The 24,651-nt window shown below is 33.8% G+C and overlaps 2 protein-coding genes across 2 annotated transcripts; one reads left to right on the top strand and one right to left on the bottom strand.

Moving 5' to 3' along the window:
* The first annotated feature begins 1,160 nt into the window (after positions 1–1,160).
* Positions 1,161–3,198, top strand: LOC107495560 (protein OXIDATIVE STRESS 3 LIKE 1). The gene is made up of 2 exons (XM_016116705.3): positions 1,161–1,568; positions 2,260–3,198. The coding sequence occupies exons 1-2, from the start codon at positions 1,276–1,278 to the stop codon at positions 2,774–2,776; spliced, it is 810 nt and encodes a 269-aa protein (XP_015972191.1). The 5' UTR covers positions 1,161–1,275; the 3' UTR covers positions 2,777–3,198.
* A 794-nt stretch (positions 3,199–3,992) lies between these two features.
* On the bottom strand, positions 3,993–22,461 carry LOC107495546 (myosin-15). The gene is made up of 38 exons (XM_016116688.3): positions 21,930–22,461; positions 21,379–21,525; positions 20,471–20,616; positions 20,232–20,388; positions 20,059–20,117; positions 18,985–19,141; positions 18,670–18,819; positions 18,438–18,574; positions 17,697–17,843; positions 17,502–17,603; positions 17,229–17,286; positions 17,020–17,121; positions 15,867–15,904; positions 15,649–15,775; positions 15,378–15,551; positions 15,066–15,197; positions 14,560–14,669; positions 13,747–13,807; positions 12,204–12,381; positions 11,637–11,842; positions 11,158–11,277; positions 10,975–11,073; positions 10,378–10,599; positions 10,023–10,162; positions 9,689–9,800; positions 9,490–9,537; positions 9,324–9,410; positions 8,661–8,831; positions 8,393–8,545; positions 7,329–7,505; positions 6,375–6,512; positions 5,939–6,009; positions 5,727–5,826; positions 5,596–5,652; positions 5,445–5,501; positions 5,172–5,252; positions 5,010–5,092; positions 3,993–4,508 (listed from the first exon to the last, which is right to left on the bottom strand). The coding sequence occupies exons 1-38, from the start codon at positions 22,074–22,076 to the stop codon at positions 4,370–4,372; spliced, it is 4,590 nt and encodes a 1,529-aa protein (XP_015972174.1). The 5' UTR covers positions 22,077–22,461; the 3' UTR covers positions 3,993–4,369.
* Positions 22,462–24,651: the final 2,190 nt, after the last annotated feature.

The raw sequence follows: 24,651 nt of genomic DNA, 5'->3' as shown, positions 1-24,651 counted from the left end.
TATATATTATTTTCTTTTAAAATAAACTATTTTTATCCAAGTTTTCCTTGCATTGTCATCAAGACATGGAGCAAAGTCAATAATTAAATTTATGGTAACAGAATAATAAACTATTTTAAGTGATTCTTTTATGAACAAGAAGTTTATAATTATAACTTCATTAACAAGCGAATGATGAAACATCCAGCACTAATGAATTTTAAGAAAAATAAATATGTAATGTTTTAAGGATGAATCTTATTTAAAGTGCTAAAATGATTAGAAACATTATCTTTATTTTGGGCTATATAAATAGGGTCTATCCCAATACAATTTAGGCCCAAAGATGATGGGCTAACAGGCCCAATTGACCAAAAATCTGAATGAGAATTGAGGATGTGACCAAGAATAGCGTGCATGCATGACATCTTAAAGATAAAAAACAATTCATGACCCAAAAATAAAAAACAAAAAACAATCTATTTGTATGTTATCTCAGTTCTCCTATCTGTGCAGCCGAGGCCTAGTACGGATGGCATATCCATATGCTTCTTGTAAGTTGTACCTGGGTTCGAATCTCAGCTGAGATTGAAAATTATTTAAAGAATTCATAATATCCATGTAGTGTGTGTTAGGTTGTCCAATCTACTTGACCCAAGAAAAAAAGAAAAGTAAATCGAATTACAAGAATAACATGCATGCATGACATCTTAACAATCAAATAATAACACTAACACCTAGATAATTAATAACCTAGTAACATACATAGTTTGAATTTAGGGGAAAAAAGAAAAAGAAAAACTACCATCTACTCTAGAACTTTATTATTATGCTGCATCGTCATAATATTATATATCGTTTTAAAAGTGTTTATTTTAAAAAAATATAATAAAAAATTATTATTATAAAAAAGTATTTTTTATTTTTTTATAAATATTTAAATAATTTTTTAAAAAATTATAATTTAATTTTAAAAATTATACTAAATATTAATATTATTATTTTTTATAAATAAAAAATTCAAAAAAAAATAATTTTTAAAGCTTTTGAAACTGCCTTAGGATATTTTAAAGTTTAAAAGACTAAACTATCTCGTTTTGTGTAATTACTCCTAAAATTATAAATAAACTAACAAACAAATTAAAGAGAGCTATAATGTGTTTTGTGTTTTTCTGACAAAAGCACATTACTCTCTCTCTCTCTCTCTCTCTCTCTCTTCATGCAAATCTATCTGTCTCTCTCTTTCTTGAATCTTTGTATGTTGAGTTTTGTTTTGTGTTAGGCTTCTTCAGGACAATGATGAGCCTCGAAACGCTGGGGTTGGCGGTGGTGCCACCTCCACGCGCCAACGTGTTTATGGAGGCGCGTGAGGTTGATGACGTGGCAAAGAAGCCTGCAGCTGCGGAGGTGGAAGAGTGCAGTACGTCGTCGTCGTCGTCGATCGGAAGGAACAGCGACGACGACGACGACGTTTCGTCTGAGAGATCAATGGACAGTACTAGTAATGAGAATGGTGAAAATGAGGCTCAGAGTTCTTACAATGGACCCTTGCATGCCATGGAATCTTTAGAGCAAGTTCTTCCAATAAGGTACCTTTTTTTTATTTTCATTTTTCAACATTATTGTTTAGTTTTTATGCATTTTTCAACTCTTAAATTTAAATGTGTATTTTAATAATCATTTATGTGCTTATACTCCTTAGATCCTTAAGTTTGTAGCTTTATACTATCTCATTCTGTATTTATTTTTTTTAATTAGTAGTTTCTATAAAATAAAAAAGAAAAAAAATTTATTGAACTCAGTTGAAGTTAGGTTGGTATGTCATTTTGATTTTATTAGTTTTTTTTGTTTTATTTGTTTGTTAGATGAGTTAGCTGGTTGTTAAGTTGGAAAGGGTGCTTTTTTTTTTTGGGGAACAAAGTTATTTATATTTTATTTAACTAAATTAGGGTGCCAGATTGTTCAATCTTTTATTGTGATCATGGATTATGCATCAACTAGTGTCTTGGTTGATCCTTGATGTAATTTCCAGCTATTGAATTTGTCTCCATGTGTTTTCACAAATTCAACTCGGCCCTGAAAATTTGTGTCATTTGTCTTTTATTTTTGGTCAAAATGGTAGAAACATGTTAATTTGATTTTAGCAACTGGATACACCCTATATAAAGCATTAGATTAGTCAAGAAGATATAGATGCATGATATGTGTGTAACAGAAAATACAATTAGGTTAATGTTTTTTAGCATCTTTTGTGATGATTTGAAGTATATGATTATGTAGGAGGGGTATTTCAAAGTTCTATAATGGCAAGTCCAAGTCATTCACAAGCCTTGGTGATGCAGCAGCTACACCATCCATGAAAGACATTGCGAAACCGGAGAATGCATACACAAGGAGGCGTAGGAACTTGATGGCGTTTAACCATGTTTGGGATAATAAGAATCGAAGTTCCATGTTGAGGAGCAATAGTGGTGGCATTTACAAGAGGACAACAACATTGAGCTCGAGTCGAAGTTCATTGGCTCTTGCTGTTGCAATGAACAACTCTGAAAGTAGTAGTAGTATGACTAGTAGTGAGGATTCGACAACTTCAAGCTCGAATTCGACGCCCCAATTGCTTCTTCCGCCACTACATCCGCGTAGCAATAAGGCGTCTGTGTCTCCGACCTCTCTGCTGCAGAGGAGTTTCTCTCCATGGAGGTCATTTTCCATGGCCGATCTACATCATTGTGCCATTGCAGCAACAGTTAAGATCCCAAGCCCCTCCCTTGGAGATGAAACAGCTCATCCATCATAGAAAATAAACTTTTTTAGTTAAGAACTACGTCTTTAATTTTGACTTCATTTGAAAGAATCTTTGCTCTAGTGGTATTTATTTGAAAGAGCAAGAGGCTATTAGGGTAAAAGAAAAAATTGTATGCAATAGATAGAGTCTTGCATGTTTAGGAATGAATCATCTCATGTAAAAATTTCATCTCGTTATTTTCACCGTTGATTAGATGTTTTTGTGGGTTGCAAGTTTGGCTCCACTTTCTTAATCAATGGTAAAAATGGACATATCGTGTGAAATTTTCGCATGAGCGATTACAGTTAGGATATCTTCCTGAGTTCTGATAGAGTATTATATATTAGGCCATGAGAGCTCTAACTTCTCCAATTTTTCGACTTTGTAATCATATAAGCTATATTATAGATCGAATGTCCATATTGTGTATTCTACTTAGCAATGTGATTAGATGTTTGAAGGATCACCCAAATAGGTAAGAGTATAATCTCCATATGAAACGCCTTTTGATGGCTATTTATTTACTGAACTTTGAATTCATCCCAAACATAGGACGAAACTGACACTTTAACCTATATGCCTTGCATATTTTAATGCCTTTATAAAACAAATTAGAATAATTATCCAAATTGATTCTTAAAGATTTTCAGACATTTTGATCTTCAACAAATTTTTATTCTCAAAAAGTCTTCAAAAATTATCGGACAAATGATTCTTACACCATTTTGAAAGGGTATTAATTTGTTTTAAGTGTATTTTTTAAGTACCTAATTGTTTATAATAAAATTTGTTAAAAATTTATTGTTTAACACGTGAAAGATTTGATTCAAAGCGATGTAAAAAAACCAATATGGAGTATAGTATAATTCTCTAGAATTTTTAAAGAATACAAATTTATTAAGACCCATCTAAAATTCTTTAGGAACCAAAATAAATATTTTCTCAACAAATCAATATAATCATATTTACAAAGGAGATTAGTATTACAATTTACAATTGATATAACCTAATTTTGAAGGCAGCATATCATCTTCCAAATGAAGTACCATCTGTAGCCCACAATCATAGGGAAGGGAAAGGAGTAATTTATAAAACTAAACCACATCCTCAGCTTGGGGAATCATAAAATTCTTTCACAACTCCTAAGTATATAAACCCTACTTGTAAAGTTCTGCAAATTCATAACTTTAATTTGAAAGACTTAACGGAGAAAGGAACTGGACTAGTATTTACATCAATGAATGAAATTACATTATCCTTTTTTTTGCCATGGCTTTCTGAAGCAATTATACTACAGAGAATACAACATAAAAACCAATGACAAATATACACCAGAAGAAGAGCTGCAGTATTAATAGCAGCAGGATACCATCCATTAAGCGTCATCTATCCCTGAATAATTACTTACAAGTAACTAGAACTACTCAGAATAAACAAAGTAAATGACTCTTTGACTTCTGATTACAATGTCATGCACTTGCACAAATATATATGATGACAACCATGGATGCACATGTGAAGAGAAACTTGTGTCTCCACTGTGGATATGCTTGACATTTAATTCAAGAGATGAGGTACTGAGGTTAAATTGAGCTTCAGCAACGATCATGAAACTGTAGTAGACTTCTGAAGCAAAGTAAGAAATTCGGCACAGGGATGTTCAGACAAGAATGGTGGAAGCTCAATATCATCCGGATCTATAGCAGGGATTGCCATATCTATGTCTTCGGCCGAGAAAGGAATACTGCAACAGAAACCGAAGGTGATTACAAATAAACAAACAAATGGCATACTCAACTCACAAAGTTCCAAAGTCCAGAACATAAAATAGACAAATTCTAGGATTTGGCTCCTCTACACTGCATGCTGCACTTTAGATTTAGTTTAAATAAATAATTTAAAAAAAAAACATTTATAGCTACCCATATCAACGGTTGAAATACTTCACTCTCCAATATGTGACATGCACTTTAGAGGAGCAAAAGTGTGGATATTGACATCAACATCTCATAGTAGAAGATTATATTTATTTTGAGACAATTTCTTTGATTGTTGTTATCCTGCATCGTACAGAAATTCAACAAGAACCAACTGAAGAGCTAAAAGCTATGCTACTCAACCATAGACATCGTCAAGTCACTTCATTTAACTCTTTTTTCACTTCAGATTTATGTCTTAACATCAAAGAAACAAATGTTAAAAACACAGCAAGCACAGCACAACTAAATGGATGAGAGAATTGTACCTCAGATCGTCATCCAACAGAAAAGAATTTGAGGTCAAGTTTTGATTGTCCTTACTAACAATTTCCCTCATTTCACTGACTACCTGTTCACCATAAATAGCTCAGAACAACCAAGGGAACAATATCACAATTGCATTTAAATCAGTTTTAAACACGTCTTACCTCATTGGATACGCTCTGGGTTCCATACTTGTCGTCCCAGTACATAGTACTGATTCGATAGATCTGCCTCACCGTCAGTGCCTGTCAAAGAATTACACTTAGCCTTCTTGCTAAATTTGTGTTTATATAAACTTTGTAAAAGAATAGATGTTGCAATGGATGCAAGAAAGTTACTATGGCACTGGCATCTACATGAATGATGAAGCTCAATAGAATGAGAAGGAAAATATAGTGAATTCAATGATAACAATAATGCTGTAACCATAATCATACCGGGCAAAGATCTTGGCAAATCTCTTCCAAAGATTTCTTCCTCTTCTGATGTATTACCTGAATAATTCGAACATTGGAAAGCAAAAATGAGGGATAGCTGTTCTATTTGACACCATCAGAAGCCCAAAAACAAAAAAGCAAGTGCTTATACCAAGAACCCAACAGCTTGTCTTATATAATTAAGCTCATGCCAAGATGTTCCTGCATACTACAATTCACAAAAGAACCGAGTCAGGTCATGAAACAAAAATCTCAAACTAGCATTAGCAATCACATTTTTACCTCCTCTGTTGCATTGCCTATCCACTTCTCCAATTCTGCTAGACCAGACTTCACATACTCACCATTTGAGAATGTGCAACATTCACGCCGCAAGAGAAGACTACAAATAAATAAATAAATAAATAATGTGGGCTAAAAAAATCAACAAATTAACAAAGCAAATTAGCGAATTGAGGCTATAAAAAATCATTGAAGTAATTATAGTTTTTTACCTGTTAAAAAGGGTTATATTGATGAAAGAAAAGACCTGGGTAACTAGCTTGCGGATGAAGAAGGAAGGCACCTGAACATGTAATATTTTGTTAAAAGGAGGGAGAAAGGGATCAGTAAATGGTTGAGACTTTGTTAACAATAACAGCTCAAGACACCTTCACGTAAATACAGAAGGTATAGCTAAGACCTAGGTAACCATGCTTTTATATATTATATATATAAGAATATCACCAAGAAAGGAAAAAAGGAGGAAAAGATATCCTCCTAACAAAAAGATAAAAACTAAAGATTACTGAAGTTTGTATATGTAATAATGCGGCTTAACATGCATATCGATGTGATACACACAATTATGATGAAATCATGAAAATGGACAAACATATGATTAGACTAAACAGAGAAGTAAAAGGACCAATGAAAGAATGCAGAACATACATGGTTTCCACGAAGTTGGCTCATGAGTGTGTCCAAAAATTTGACAATATTGTCCCATTGACCACCAGATGATTGTTGAGGAGGTGCACCAGGAGATCTGGTTGACTTTCCACCATGGGATCGTCCTGCTTTGGGAGCCTAATGTCCCATAGACATCAAAAGTAAATTACAATTCTTTTAGGAAAAATCACTAGAATCTTAATGTTGACTTGAAATATAACCCTAGCAATCATTGATGAGGAGAGGGTCTGAAAATTGTCAATAATAATAGTAGCAATATTAGATAATAATAATAATAACTAATAGGATTATGAGGGCAGGTGAAAAGCTTATCTATAGCTGCTAGTTACAAAAATTATATCATTACTATACTAAAATTAATTTCGAAAAGAATTCTAGTTTCTTTCATCCACCAAGAACTGTATTTTCTGAACTTCCCCACAAGAACCAAACACCAAAATCAAGCTTCATGGATCACAATTCACAAACAATTAAGATAAGTTTCAACAAACACAAGTATTTCCACATATCCCAAGATAGAGCAAATGGTAATTGCTAGCTGAGAATCATCACTTATGAAATTAAAATTCATCTCATTACGAAATAAGTTCCACTGCATAAACTATTGTAAGTAAAATGGAAGAAATTCAATAATAATGCCGTTGTTACAGAGATACTACTTAAATACATGTGGAAATATTTTAAGTAATAAAATTGGTTCAGAAAACAATAGACTCTCTCTCCCTCCAACCTAAAAAATGAATGTGTAATGGAAACCCAATTCAATAATCTGCTTCACTTGAAGATAGAAAGCTAGTCACGCATTACAACCATAAGATTATTGAAAGCAAAAAGAAAGAATCAACTACTCAAACAATTGATACTGTAGCCTTGCTTATTTGCAAATAACAAGTCAAAAATCAAGAAAAAGTTAAAGGAAAGATAAAGGGCCACCTGAATACATTGCCCCAGAAGAGGGGAGAGTTCCTTTTTTAAATTATCTCGTATAAGACCAAAAATTTTCTCTACACAAGCAGTGAGCTGTTGCTTAAAAAGTATAGCTGGATATCTTGCCTCCACATGTGAAAAACCATCCTCATATCCAATAAGCTTCATTGGAGATTTTGGTCCCTGGAAATGCTATCATAAGTTCATAACTACATAAAGAGGAAGACACAAAATAAAGTTGCGGAATCCTGGACAAACAGTTTAAACTAAAAACTGTAAATAATCAATGCTGATGAAGTTTTAGTGTGTTTCTGCCCCTATATTACCTACACCTCTAATGTGCAATTCATTTGTTCTTTCACACCTGCCTGGTGTGTGAGATTAATATGTCATTACCCATTAGTATAAAGCATAATTATGTACAATAAATAATAAATAATGTAACCAAATAACAGGAGTTGAATGTTAAATGGCCATATATAATCAAGTTTTAAACTTAAAAGGTTAACTTATCCGTATATTTTCACTTAATTTTCAGTTATATTCCTAGAGTTTGAAATTGAGTTACGGCATTGTATAAAAAGATGCAATCAAATCCCTTTAGTTTAAACATTTCTAACTAAATCCATGTATATCACAAGCATTTCTAAACCAAGTCCCTCCAGTTCCAAATTTTTTTATTAAGCCTCTATAGTGAATTATAAGTTCTTTTTTTCTCATCTCTAAAACTTTTTGTACAATATAGAGACTGGATCACAAAGTTCTTAAACTACAAGGATTTGGTTGGAAAATGTTCGAACAATATAGGGACTTAATTGGAAATATACAAACTATAGAAAAGTAAGTGCAAATTTTTTAGCAATACAAAAACATGATACGGATTTTTTTAAATAAAGGGACTTCAATGAAAATTGAATGAAACTATCAACACCAAAGGAATTAATCAACTTTAATGTCCACAATTTAAGCTATAGAATCTTTTCCTGTCATCCATCATAATGGGCCCTTAGTTCCACCCCAAAAATATCTTATTCTACATTTATGAGTGGGAGCGGTAGAAGACAACTTACATGGCCTAATCGGCTGCTGAAACCAGAAGATCCCGTATGACGATGAGCAGTGGGAGTTAAAAAGCCATTTGAACGTATGTTCCTCTGTAAAAGGCACAGCAGGGCAGATGTATTTGAAAGCCAATATGGCAATAGAGAGGCATCATCCTTAACCTGAATTACACAAAGAAGCTACATTTCAGATACAGGACTACCAATCTTAAGCTACACTGAAAGAAAACTGCTATATGAGGAAGTTTTTACCGATGAGAGAAAATATCATATTTACCTTTAGAACATCGTTTATGCCTTCAATTATGTAATCAAAAATAGCTGTGCGCTCAGATTCAAAGGCACGCCATTGAAGAAGACATTTGTATATGATACGAGCTGCCAGAGGTTTACCGTTTTTAAATCCCAAATTTTCTTTGATACACCTAGAAAGAAATTCATAGTTATCCTGCACAACGTGAAATCTGTTAGCCAATAGACAACAGGCAATTACATGTTAAATAGAAGATAGAATCATAGTAGCAATTCTAGCTTTTGATGAATAAATTTAGAGGAATGTGTGTGGTTCTTTTTTTATGCACTCACTTGATACTCGCTTTGAGCAAAATGGGATCATACAAATACCTACCTAACTTACCTTGGTCCTTGTGCTTAAGCTATTTTACTTTTATAAAACGAGGTTGTTAGAATTGAACTTCATACACTTGGTTGTGCAAACTATTAAGCTACAAAAATGTGAAGTTGTTTAAAAGTAAAAAAGTCAATAGAATAGTTTGTTAACCTCACAAGAATTTCCTCTACTCTTAGACTCATCATACCTCCATGTTTTTATCATCTTTGTGGGAAAAAAATCATTAAAATTGTATGTCGTCTAGACAAAACATGACCTCAAACTAAAGGCAAAGGATATAGTACACAACCAGAACAATAATAAGTCTACCTGGTGCCTCTCTGCTGTTAACTTAGGACGACGAGGGTCTGTCAAGCCTGATGTAAAAGGAGCAAGTTTTGTGGGTGTGGGTGTCTCCTGCAAAAAACCAGACCACATAAAATCTATAGTTCAATTTAGAAATTATTTTAAACTGATGAAAACAAGAGTAGCTTACAAATAGGGGCTTTCTCTCAGTGCGGGAAGCAATTACGCTTGAATATTTCTGTTGCAGAAAAAACGACAAATTAAGCAATAATGTTTATACAATTCACAATGCAAACTCATGAGAACACAACAGATAAAATAAACTAATAATAAACAGAGAAAACCAGAGCAGGAATCATCTATTAATGAATATGCATGAAGCGAATTACCTCTGACAATGACTTTGCAAGACCTGAACGGTTACTCTTAGGAGCAGCACTTAAGGCTTTCTGCCGAAGCACGTGATTTTCTTCCTCTAAATTCAATACCTTCCCCTCAAGGCTGTAGTTGAGTTTTAAAAAATGAGTAGTTACAAAAAATTACCTTCTAGAGTGAGGAACCATATACAATATTACAAGTCAGGAAAATTTATAAAAAAGCTAAAACTTTAAAACATGCAAAAAGGAAAGGCCAATGTAATGGGAAATATACATTCAGTAAATAAATTTGTATTTTGGTAGAAAGTGGGAAAAAGGGGTTACAGGGAGGAGAAAGAAAGGGCACCTCTTAACACTTTGCTCAAGTTGAGAACACTTCTGTTCAAATTCTCTCAGTTTCTCAACCATTTCTATACGGCCTTTTTGAGCATCCATGAGTTCAAGTTCCAAATTTGTGCACTTCTTTTCGAAGGCACTCAAAGAATCCTAGAAATATAAGACGAGGAAAGAAAAATAATGTAACCAAATTCAGGAGAGAAAACAAGAAAGAAGTAAAAGTTAAAACAGCGATTGCGCACATAAAACTTAATCTCAATGCAGCATTGGCTAGTCTCAAAATATCCCATATACATGCAATTGGAAATGAACAAGTTTGTGTTCTCTTATCACACGTATAGCAGCACACGTGTAACCACATCTACCTTTAGGATAGCATTTTCCTTCCGTACTTCCTCCATTACAACCAACTCTTTTTCTAAAGCAGATTTTTCCTTCATTGACAATTCCAACTGATTTTGCAGAACAGCATTCTTATTGCACTCGTTAATTGTTGCCAATTTAGCTGCATCTAATTCAAGATTCAAGGCTTCTAACATCTTTTGAAGTTTGGAAATCTCCATTTGCTTAGACTCTTCATTGGAACCCTGCATATGAATGCAGAAATAAACCATAATAAGTTGCATACATCAAAGCTTGAATTCAAATATTAATTAAAAAAAAAAACGAGAGAAGAGGAAGGAAAAAATGGGGATAAAGCAATTTGAAATGTTGTCAACAGGTAGATATGCCAGATATGAGATAATTAAATGATAGGAGCTTAAGTCCAAATGATCACATAAAAGAGTAATCATGTATGTAAACAGAGTGGGGGAGGTAACCGGAAATAGTAAACTAAATGATCTCCAGTCACATGCATGTTTCAAACACATTCAATGTACAAGAACTCTTTCCGCATAGAAGGATTAAACATTTCCAGCATAAAACCTATAAAAAGTGTCTTTATGACAGGGAAAAGGTACCCTTATTTTCTTTTCAAGATGCAAACGCCATGTAAGCTCGTCCAATTGCTTCTCAAGTTTACTCTTAGCTAAACGGAGAGCACCAGCCTCATTAGCCTCCTGAGAAAGATGAATCACAAAACAGTTTAGTTAACAACAACTGCTAACTTGGATCTCCCCAGTCTAATAAAGGAAATCACTTACTTGCTTAAGTCTCCGAAGCTCTCTTTTAGCTTGTTTACGCCGCCAAAGGCATTGTATTGCCACAATTGAAGCTTGACGTTGTCGGAAAGTTGACCTAACCTTGGCCATCCTCCAATATGCCTGTGATATTCAAGTTAAATGTTCAATAAAATAATACAACAGATTCCATCATGCCTGAGTAACAACTGCACACAAACAACAGCAACAGAAAGTAAATGTAGCAACAATTTAAGTAATTAATGCATTGTCATGCCTCATGTCATAAAAACATGTGTACTAGAAGATTGGAACTTTTAACATCAGCTATAATACTGCTGTTTGATAAAATCAATAAATTAAAAATTCCTAACACAAAAACTGGAACAAGTAACATCTGATAACTAGGATGATAAATGCAAATTTAACTGGACTATATTAAGACCAAGAAAAAGGCCATTGCAAATGTCCTACCACAAATAAAATCCCCTTGGTAAAATTACCTGAATAACAGTAGCAGCTCTATGCTCCTTTCCATGCAAGAATCTTTTGCGAGTTGCAAAACCACGGACATGTGACTGAATGATGACAGTAGATGAATATAGTTCTAAGTAAGCACACCTCTTTAGACACATACGGATGTATTTCTGAATAGAGATAGCTGCAGCGGTCTCCCTTTTAGCAACGTAAATCTTTCGTGCAATGCACCCTACATTTACAAAAAAACAGATATAACAGAAGACCACCACATTGACGTAAATACAAAAGTAGGGGTTCCTATATGGAACATGACAGATCTTAGAAGACTGCCAACCAAGAGAGCACAAATCCATCATGTGTTGTCTAGCACCAAGATACCAGTTAAGGATAGAAATGTAACTGAACTCAATAATATAGAAATTAGAATAGTTTAACCCATCCTATATCCATTTAACATTAAATCCCAAACTAAGTACTTCCCACAAAATTTCACTATCTATCAGTTGTAACAACAGTTAACCATAGAAAGACAACTTCTTCCGGGAGCAGCAAGAAGTGGTTCATGCAGTAGCAATAAAGAAAAAACTAACCCCTGCAGCATGACTGAATAGAAATTGCAGCAGCTCTGAGTGAGATGAAATCCCTGTGTAAAATAAATGTCCTCAGTCGCCGCTGAATACATTTTGCAGCATTGTCCAGAACCTCAGCTCGTCTGGAGTCTAAAATACCAATTTGACCAGCCCTGAGAAATACTTTGGTCCTACCCAACTGAAGAAGAAGAAACAAATATAACCAATATAAATTAACTAGATTAGTAAATCTCAATTTTGTTATTGAACAACAGCAAATACATGTTAAATGAATGGCTGGAACCTATGTTACAAGGAGAGAGAAGAAGTTGATGATGACAAACAAAGAAAAACAAAAGAACAGGGTCTGCTAGATTATTTAAGGAAGGCATAATTGCCAAACATAATCATAATCATTATTATCTCCACTTATGTCATCCTTACACGGTATCCAGCATAGCAATCAAAGAATTTAATTCATTAACATATCAATTACATAGAAATACATGTTAGTATTTGTACAAAGTATACTTGCATTATAGTGATACTCAAGGATTATTAGGGAGATTTTATCTCGGGTAGTTATATGATGACGACTGTTTTTACATTGAGGCCATGGCGGTACCATGGCATTATGGCGTGGCAGTTTTGGGCTAACCGCCATCTTAAACGTGCGGCATTGCAGAAATGGTGCTAGGCAAACGACGGCCACATGGCGGTGGCGCCATGGTGGTCCAATACTGGTATGGCGGCAATGGCGGTACTTTTGCAATATTGTTTTTAAAAAACTTTAAGGATCTTTTGGTCATTTTAATACCCCTAAACCTAAAATTTACAAAAACAAATCTTCTCTGGCTCTCGTATTCTGCCTCTTCACGCCCTCTCTACTCTGGTTCACTCTCCCTGTCTGCTGCTTGAGTAAGATGAAGACTTGCAATGCTGACAGCACCGCCGCCAATAGCATTGCCACCGTTCTAGACCACAACAACAAAGCGCCATAACACAACAGATGCACGGAACATTAACGATGGCGCCATGACCTGCAGAGGAAGACGACGACATTGAACTTTGCTGGTGAATCTGCTTTTCTAACTGCTTCCTTTTTTCTTTATAATTTGAACCCTCAAGTTTTTGTTTTTCCACTCTAATCCCCCTTTTTTCTATTCTCACCCCTCAATTAGTTTTAATCTTTAATATTGATTGTTATAATATGGATAAACAGTTTCATATTATTATTGATAAATTATCAGTAGTTAGTAGTTTAGATATAATTTTTTATTTATCTTTTAGTAGTTTCACTTATATTTTTGTACATTATTTTAGCATTTTTTTAATGTATCCGCCATTTGCCACAACACCATCCTTTATAACCTCATGGCGGTTTATCCTTCTGCCATGAGCCGCCATCTGCCATCAAAAGCTATGGATGATGATTAACTTACATAATGCATAATTTATTATAATATTGAGTATGACATGGGATTATGAAGTTTCCCAGCTTAGAAGTGTGTATCCCTTGTTGGTCAGTGATATTCCCAAAAATTGGGATGTAATAGAAGCATACCTGAAAGTTATCAAGCTTGAGCTTCTTCAGAATTCTCTCAGTTGCAACTTTATCATCATAACTATTAACAAAAGCAGCACATAAAAATTGATGAGAAGTGAAAATATTTAAATTTTTTTAAAAAACGAAAATTAAATGAGAAGCACATATTGATAGCCAGAAAAGAATAAATTGTTCAATAGCCACAGCTTTTCCTTAACAAATGATGATAAGAAAATATAGTTAAGCGCACACTGCAGAGGTAGAACCAACTTGCTTTTACAATTCGTTCATTTATGGTGCTGCTAATTAATACCATCAAAAAGATCACATCACCAAACCAGAACAAATTAGCTATGTGACCAGATTACCAGGCATAAAATAAAGCACATTTTCTAGCCCAGCATTTAGAACTTGGTTTTATCCAAATCAATAGCTAGCCATGCAAAACCAGCAAACTAGGACTAAACCTGAGAATCACTAACAACTATCATTAAAATGGTTTTAAGGTTTCCACTTCTTATCCATAAAACCTAGTATACGGGAATCAAAGGTTGTAGGAGTAAATCCTTCAACAAAAATTACTAACTACCAATATAGCACAGTTAAAGCTACATGATTTGATAAGTTTGTCATTAAGCAGCATAAATGCAAATGAACTTTGAATAGGGTAAGAAGTGTTGGCTTCAGTCAAACTATTCACCATAGATTCACACTTGTTAGCAATTTGAATTTGGACGTAACCAAAACCATGAATTGGACAAAAGTATATAATATGAATTGAAGAGATATCCCTTAATGGGTAACCACAAAAATCACATTTAGTAAACTCACCTCCCGTCCATTAATTCAGGGCCTATTAAGCCAAAGCGATCCACAAACTCTGAATAAGTCCTTCGGGTGGGGTAACCAGCTAGGCTTATACGAACAGCCTCAAGGACACCCTTAATGAAGAGATGTATCATATATGTCAAAACACTGTTCAATGAATGAGAAGCTACAGCTTGTAAACCTAGAAGACAACATGCGAACAATACCCACCATATTTGCATGAAAATATGAATCAAAACTTCATCATCGACTTGGGTTAGAGCTTTATCTTTTCAATTCTTTGGAAGAAAAATCAGTGACAAACCAAAGACACAAAAACAAAGCTTTTTCTGACAAAGAAACCGGGGAGAGGAAAGATTAAATGTGATTGCGCTAAACTATGGTTATGCCAAGGTCATTTACAACCAAATGCATCTTAATGAGTTTGTCTATTGCTATCTTTGGTTTCCCTGCCTCTAACCAGAATATTGCTCCAATAAAAGGGGATACAAAATATCTAAACTACTCACCCCACATCGCAATTGGTGTATGACACTGGAATTCTCAAACTTTTGTGGTCGGTTCAAAGAATTTGGCTTCACGCATCGTATGTAATGAGGCTCTGTTGATTTAAGGGTCTCCATAAGAGCTTGGAGTTGTTGCTGAGCTCACAATCCACCAAACATGCACAGAAGACACCCCCAAAACAAAAAAGGAAAGGTTAGTAAAATCAGCCATATGAAAATTGTTGTTGAAAAAACCTTATTCTCCATATAATTTTGTCCCAAAAATGGATCTCCAAATTAGTAAGTAAAATGAGAAAAGGAATCAAATCTGCACACCTTAAATCTGGATGCCACAGATGAAAACTTGTAAGATGATCTTGAAGATTCCTCTGGTAGCAAAGGAAAAAGACCAGACACAAAGGGGCATTTCGAAGAAGATAATAGATTACAGTGTTCTACTACAACATAATCACGATTTTTGTCTAAGAAGGAATCTGTGTGATATGTAACCTACATAAATGAAGCAGATGATCTCTCCGAAATTAGTAATGTTACATTACAAGAATTTTCGTCCAAAACTAGAGGATGTACAAAAATACAGACTCACCTTTCCAGCATAATGAGAAATACTGAAATCAGTTTGTGAAAACTTCTCCTTTTCCAATCTCGGGTGAGACTGGAAATGGTTAAACAACTTGGTTGAGAATGTTTCATACGTAGATTTTGGGAACATACTGCAAGGAGAAGAAATTCAACACCCGTTAAATTTGGAACTGAAATATACCAATATACACCAAAATTCAAACTAAAGAACCAAAACTGTACCAGGCTTCATCCAAGAGAGCAATGATACCAATGGGTTTCTGCAAAAGAATGCAATGATAAGACCTCAGTAAACCAAAATTACAGACATATGCACAAGGTGAAATCCAGATTAGACATTGAGCTATAAAACATTAAAATATATCGAGTTTGTTTGTAATATTTAATAAACTATATTATACTATCAATTGTTTAATCTGAACATTGTATCACCTAAAACGTTAAAATTGTGGATAGAAGTAGGATTCAAGCCTAATTCATTTTACTGTGCGAGGACTTCCTTCTTTTCTCTCTTGATAAATTGTGTTATTAATATAATATTATTTATCAAAAAAAAATTGTTTTTTTCTACAGTTTTTCTTGATCTCCATTTACCTCAAAATAATGGCTTATACTCTCTCTGATCTTCTATCCTATAGTGACTTCTATAAGAAATGTGAAATACAACCATCTTTCCCACAAGTGCTAATAAATAGAAGTTACTATTTTACTATATCTTTTTGTTACCATGTAATGATATACAACCAAAACAATATCTAAATGTACAGGAGAGTATCATGTGTTGGTTAGTTTTTTATACTTTATTACATAAAAAAAATATATTAAAACCATAAAATTAGATACTAAAGAATATGTATCTTCAACATATTTTATAATTGAAAGCCTTTAAGAATCCTGAAATTTTAAAATAAGAATAACAGATAAACAGGTCCTTGGCCATTTTTGGAGGGGACACTCAAATCCCTGACTAAAATTAATTAGTCATAAGTCCTTGACCATTGAAAATGTGAGACACATGCCCTATTGACTAATGGAGGGACCTATGCATCTCATCGGACTTGCATTTCCATTGGTCAGAGACTTATAAGTCATTAATTCTGGTCAAAAACCTATTTGTCTTTTATCCTTAAAATAATTATAATTTACAATAAATAAGAAACAATTATAATATTAATAATTTCATTTTAAAACTTATCAAAATATTTTTTTTATTACAATTTGCTTTTACTTGTTAAAATTTTGCTTGTGTTTAGAACTAGTTACTACCATCAAAATACAATATAAATAGTATTGACAAATCTTATAAACTTGGTCCTATCCTATCATAAAATTTGGAAAATTTCCACCTGAAAAGCAATAACGATTAACCAAAAACCTTTTCAATTAGATCCAACACATCTTGGTTGTCCACGAATTCAATGTAACTCCAGTTTATTTCTTCTCTACCATACTCTTCCTGCTCCATCTTGAATACATGCTGAAACAAGTCACAAGATAGATGTCACAAGAAAAAAAAATGAAGAAAAAACATCAAGACCATATGCATGAACTTAGTGAATGTAACGTACAATAACACATGTATACCTCATTAAAATGTTGCTGAAGCTTTTCATTTGCAAAATTGATGCAGAATTGCTCAAAACTGTCGGAAGAGAGCACAATGGATTGAGCAAAACAATCATAGTGGAAAAAGGACCAATTTAAATAGACAACAGAAGCGAACAAATAAAAAACCAACAAAGGGAATAACAAGATAAAAAAAAATCCACATAGGATATTAAAGCAAACTATGCACACTGACTGAAAGACTAAAGAAGGAAAAGATTAAAATCCAAGAGACATTAATCAACAACTTACCTATTATCCTTGAAGCACTCAAAGCCATAGATATCGAGAACTCCAATTTGAATCTGAGAATTTGTATCCTGACCAACAGACCTATTGATCTTATCAACAAGCCTGGCAGAACAACAAGATCAACAAATAGTGACACCTTAAACAGTGCATAATAAGAAGATAAACATGTTGATTCTGAATTGATCATAAGCATACCAATCAAATAAACGAGCATAAACTGTTTTTGCCAAAGCATCCCGTCCAGCAACAGCAGCATTACAATCAAGAGCTTTAATTATATTTCCCTCTCGAGTTTGTATTGACCGAGTACACAATGTTGCTAGTAGTAGCTCTACATCACATCTAGAGTGAAAATTAAGTCTTTAATATTGGCAAAGGAAAGAAACTTCCATTGATGAGCAAATCTTAAAGCATAAATGACTAATAGTCCAACTCATTTAGTATTTTTATCATTTCTAATTCTGCAATACAAAAAAGAATAATAGGCAACATCTGTTCACAGATAAAGTGATATACCCAACCGAATATAACCTGCTAAGGCTCTTACTCTGATATATAATGCTTTAGCCCTGACCTGTGAACAACTTATATTCACATGTTCATACTTGTTTTCAAAACAGAAGTTGGTTTACAACCTGACTTCTTAGAAATTGTTGTATGTAGAAGTTATATTATTTCCTCTTACCCCGGCCAAATTTTAATTGTATATAAATATCCATTTCTACTTTGTCATTCATAAAAAAAATAAAATAAAATAAAATAAGAAAACCAGTACAGAGCATTACATGCTTTATTGCATGGTTTGGTCAGTTAGTCTTTGCCATATATTTGTGTGAAGTATATTTTAAATAAATGCATAACGAGAAAATTGAAATTTCAGCCAACTTATAATTCATATTAAGAACATAACATTTCAAAGATAATGTAATTGCGTACATGAAGAGTTCAGCAGCCATCTGCATATGAAATCTTGATTTCTCATCCTTTACTACTGACGAGTCATGCTCTTTTCCAGGAGAAAATTCAATATTCCCCAAATGTAAAATTGCAGCTAAGACACGAAATATGGCTTCCTGAGAATAGGCAGAGGGGTAATTATAATTAAAGGGGAGCCTATATGTAAAATTATCTAATAAAGTGAGTTACACTAATGTAAACATTATCATACCTGGTCCTCATGACTTATGCCAACAATATCCATTGACCTCCTCGTCTTCACATATTCTTCAGCATTGCTTACACCATCAAGTTCATAGATTTTACTTTGGTTTAAATAGTGGAAGTGGCTTGGATGTCCTAACTTATACTTTTCTGCATCCTAAAATGAGGCACCCCAATTATAAAGTATTAAAAATTAATACTTTGAGTGATCATGAAATTATGAAAACCATAACCTGCACATATGCAATGCAAAATATCGCATTATACTGCGATGCTGACCCAAAACAGAAATCAAATCATGGGTGCAAAATAAATTGAATACCATTTCAGATGCACACAACTGATAAAAACAGTGATAATTTCTTTCTGGATTCGTTATCTGCACTACTCGTGATCTTTCCAATAAGTATGTTCTAATTGCAGCACCAGATATTCTACCACTTGAATCAAACTGAATTTCAACAAACTTCCCAAAACGACTGCAGCGAAAAAAGATAGTAACAAGATTAGGCTTTGGGCAGTAATAGTTTCAAATGAAGAGCTTTTGAAAAGGCAACACAGTAGTCACAGTTTGCATAACATACACCAAAGTGGAATCATCAAAAACATACAGACTGCATGATTGAGCATCAAATCTACTCATATGAAAACTTTTTCTTGAGCACTGCTACACAAACCATGATGTAGTTTTTCCAAATAGAATTGGCACACACAACAAATTTTGAGTGACTGGATAGAAATCATGAGTGGTCAAAGAATTTAAGATGTTCCTATCAAATTTTGCCACATAATTCGGGCCTTGTGTTTCTGGCAAGTTATTGGCCATATAGTCTCTTCCAAATTTTAAATCTAAGAATTTAAGTGATGCCTTTTCACCCACTTAAGTCTCTGTCTGATCTCACAAACTTCAACAACTATCATCCGTTAACTTCATTGCTTCTAAATCAGAAATCTCTTATATGCATGAGAGGCTATAAATCCCAGAAAACTTTCCTTTTTCTATGCTACATTCTGCACCGTTTGAAATTTTAAGCATCCACAGCACATTAAATAGAACTCCAAATTAATATCCCAAAAAGGACTGACACTTCCATATAATACATAATACAGTTTGTTTCCATATAATTCCACTGTCCTGGATACATTGAATAGATTCAAATGTTGTCTGGACCAGTGAAGGGGGAAGAACAAAGTAACAAACACGACATTACAACATCCACAATTAAGCCTTTTCCTCCTATAACAAGATGGGAACAGTTATGCAAAACAGCTATTGCATCTTATCTTAAACTATGACTATAGACAAATAACCTAGAAAAATCTAGAGATGGAATCTATAGTAAAGGGCAAGTAGTCACGTAAAATAAATAAGCAAACAATGCAGAGCCAACTTCACCTTGAATTGTCATTTCTGACTGTCCTTGCATTACCAAATGCCTCTAAAAGTGGATTTGACTGAGCAATGAAAATGTGAAATTAGTTTCCCATAGTGGCACATAAATGATAATTGGAACTTCAAAGCGGGCCAACCACTGAATTCATGATTGATTGAACTCAAGAATAGCTTACTTCCAGAACTTGTTGTTCAACTGTTCTATCGTCACCAGCAGCACGTCCACCAACAAAGGTAAGATACTGCATGATTAATTTTGTTGTCTCAGTTTTGCCAGCACCACTTTCACCGCTTACCAAGATAGATTGACTTTTACCTTCACTCATCATTGCTCTAAATCATGACCAACCAAAAATAAATAAATTAAAAAAATAAATTAAGAAACCAAAAATAAACACATTAGATGCATACTAACCTATAAGAAGAATCTGCAACAGCGAAAACATGTGGGCTAAGCTCACCGAATGGAGCTCCCTTATACTGCTCCATCATATGGATTTCATACAAATGAGGAAGCTTTGTGAAGGGATTAACAGCTATTAAAATGCTTCCTGTATAAGTCTGTAAAAGAAAAAACGAATCAGGGGGGAAAACCATTAAATCACTGCCACTTAGGGGGAAAATGTTCATAATCAATAATTAATATTAGCAACAACAGCTCTGCATTAAAATTAAGTCAAATCCATTTAGTGGAGTCACCAAAATGGAAAATGCAGACTTCAAAACTACATAAGATAAACTATCTTAGGCATTTGAAAGTGACTGATCCAGATAGGCAACTCAATGCCAAGTCATAAGTTGCATTCCAAACATGAGTTACATTGATAATCCATAGAGAGATATTTAAGAACTAAGACTTCAAAAGTGGTCTATCTACAACGAGCCATATGTACAACGCCATAGAACATGTCATATATTCTTCAAGAATCCACATCCACCAAACTAGATTTACGAAATTTATTATGCTTACGGTTATATTGTAACTTTTAAATCGTTATTACTCTCTTTAATTGAAGAATTATACCTGTTTGTTAACTTTGTTATTAATTTTAAATTTTTTATTCTCTACCACATACATGTCCTGTCATGCAATTTTAAGCCATATCCTCATGTTCTCTTATCATGTAGGTGTTCCATGAGGCCGTGATATATCCTCGGTTCATAGGATAAGAAACATATTTAACTAATGTAGCTATCCCAATGTCAAACTCATATTACCAAACACTCTCTATCTAATTTCAAATGCCTAAGCTCTCAACCAAACTCATTATTTTGAACATCCAGAAAATAATCAGTTCCATTCAATTTAACCCTCTCACTCACATAGATATCATTGAGCGCATATCTCCTCCGAAGATTGTACAACACTCCTGGCTCATTCAAGTAAGCCAGCTTAGTCATGTCTTCAACTCCACCATGCTCTTCTTCATCCGCATCCCGCGGAAACAGCTTATCAGGAGTAGAAAAAACCTGCACCACCACCACCACCACAAGCAATAAACACACCAATATCCAACATAATAGCTTTTTTTTTCAAAAAAAATAATCAATTCTTTCGCCAAAATCCACTGAAAATCAAGATCATTACTTCATTAGCTTTTCTAAACCTAAAATAAAACAATAGCAAATAATCCACACACACACACACCCCTGAACCTCCGTTCAACTTTGAACTAGCAACAAAAAAATCAGTGACTCACTAGAATAAGTTACGAAAATAATCATTTCTCTTTTGTTTGTCCATAATCTACTGAAAATTAACATTTAAGATGTTCTGAAACCTAAACGTTAACAAAATTAAAGCAAACCTAAACCTCGAATAAACTAGCAACAGAACCGAACAAACACGTGAATAATGAATGAGTGACTCTCACCTTCTTGCCGGAGTCGGTCATGAGCTGAATACGACTATTGTTGACTCCGCCGCCACCGCCGCCGCCTCCGGAGTCAACAACTTCGGCAGGTATCCAAGCATCAACCCTGTCCTGGACCCAAACCTTAGCGCCCTTACGAAGACTCATTGTTGCTTAGTCAGCACTGCAAATTGAAATTGAAACCAAAAGCGAAACCCTAGGAAAGCGAGAGAGAATACGAGCATGAAGAAGAAGAAGAAGAAGAGGAGGAGGTTTCTTCGGTTTTTGGGTTTTGGTGCAGTGTACTTGTTGAGTTGTTAGTGAAAAAAAAAGAATTTCAGGTTCCCGCCCTAAGAAAGAGGTGTGCAGCGTCCGTATTATTTTGATTTTGACTGAAAAAACAAAAACTCGGAATGGCGTCGTTATTTATATCACAGGCTTTGGTGGTCGACACCACACGACACGTCACCACATTAAAAACCCACCTCTGCCACACCGCCGTTAATACTACTCAGTCAGTGGGTTTCCGTTTTCCTTCTTTTCAGCTTATCTTCTTCCGCTTTCAAAGCTATCAAGCTTTGACGTATATTGCTTTAACGGATTCACGGAGGGTATAAATTTGTCATTAAGCCATTACTAAACTTTATTTTATTTTATTCTTTTTCGATTTCCGCTTAGGTAAGTAGTTTTTTTATTATTATTTTGGTTATGTGAGTCGAGTTTTTATTTTAATATATATTAGATAGCAGTACGTGGAACACGTATATATTAGCCAAAACATAGTTTAATAGAAAGTTCGAAATTCACAATATGCTTTTAAGATTGTACTTTTAGTTTTATATTTTTACGAATAAAAAAAATTCTCCTACAATATGTTTTGACAAATTATTTCTGTTACAAATGTTTCAAAAATTTGTTAAACACTAAATTACCTAATATTTAGAAGATTTACTAACGATAAAACAATGTAAAAAAAAATGTCTATGTACGTCTACATATATTAATAAGGGTCTACTTCTTCTTTGGTATAGAAGTTATCATGACATTATACCAATAATAAACATTTAATTTAGTTTCTATTTTTATAGTAACTAATTCAATTCTTAATGATAAAATGAAATGTGATATTGTAGTTTTTAATTATAGTCTCTACACTTTTAGTAAAATTATAAATTAATATTTACACTTTAAAAGTTTGTAATTAAAGTCTTAAACAAAAATTAAAATTTATAATTTATCTCCGCTGTTCAAAAAATATTTAATTTAACAGAATATTCTCAACATATTTTCTATTTTAAACATGTAAGCTGCACATGATTGACAATAGAGACCAATTTATAATTTTAGTAAAAGTATGGGGACCAATCGTGTAATTTAAATATTTGAAAATGACCAAAAACTCTCTATGCTATCTAAACTCACCCCGTACCTCCTCAGCTCTCTCATTCTCATTTTCTCATTTTTCAAAATGGCACTCCAACCCCCGCGCTCTCTGTCTCTCACCTCAGCTCTCCATCGCCGTGCCTCTCGCCTCCATCGCCACGCCGGATCCACTGATAAATTGAGTTGCTATTTTATGTTGATTTGCTGCTATTTTCTTCTTATACATTGAATTATCCGCTTTGAGCATGTTCAGGATTGGAATTGTTCTCTTCCATTTATCGGTGTTTAGTATTGGGATTGGAAGAGAAGAAAAAATCGCCGGATGAGAGAGGCTAGATGGAGGAAGGAGGCGGGACCCAACTCGTGAGCACAAATACAGTGGATCCGGCGCGACGACGGTGAATCGAGGTGAAAGACAGAGAGTGCTGGAGTTAGGGTGTCGTTTTGAAAAGTAAGAAAGTGAGAGTGTGAGAGCTGGGAAGGGGATGGGTGGGTTCAAATAGATTAGGGAGTTTTTGGTCATTTTCAAATTATTAAATTACACAATTGGTTCTCATACTTTCATTAAAATTGTAAATTGGTCCCTATTGTTAAACATGTGCAGCTCACATGTTTAAAACAGAGAATATGCTGAGAATATTCTATTAAATCAAATACTTTTTGAACTGCGAGAACTAAATTGCAAATTTTTTAATTCTTTTTAAGGACCTAATTATAAACTTTTAAAGTGTAGGGACCAATTTGTAATTTCACTGAAAGTGTAGAGACAAACTTATAATTTAACCTAACAACTATTTAACATCAATTGGTTTAGCACAATTTAAAAACAGAGAAGAAAAAGATTGTGGTGCTTTTGAAAGAAAAAACAGTGGTCGAAATTCTTGTATCTTTAATCTTCACACTCCTTGTCACCATTACCAACCATTAGAAGAATCTTAATTCACATGTAGAGATGGCAATGGTATCTTTGAAAACGAAAATCTCTTTTTCGCTCTCCATTCCCATTTAATAAAATGCTCCCCGTCCCTACTCCATTTTCATTACATATCTCTGTTTATATCCATGGATATTATTAAGTTTTAAATTTAATTTTTTTTAAATAAATTAACACAACTATAATAAAATCCTATACAATTCAACTAAGTATATCAAATCAAACACAATTTAAACACAAATTTTACATAATAACATACATATAAAAAAAATTTAACATTTTTTTCCAAACAAAACATTCAACACAATAAGGTGGAGCATCAAAGAAAAAGTACTAGACAGATAAAAAACCTAAATTCTAATCATCTTTGGCAATGCCATCGACAACCCAAAAGATCAAAATCATTCCACTATTTATAACTCCTAA

Source organism: Arachis duranensis, chromosome 6 (assembly GCF_000817695.3).
Source record: "Arachis duranensis cultivar V14167 chromosome 6, aradu.V14167.gnm2.J7QH, whole genome shotgun sequence".
Lineage (NCBI taxonomy): Eukaryota > Viridiplantae > Streptophyta > Magnoliopsida > Fabales > Fabaceae > Arachis > Arachis duranensis.
The sequence above is the reverse complement of the archived record's forward strand: the minus strand, read 5'-3'. Positions and strand labels throughout refer to the sequence as shown.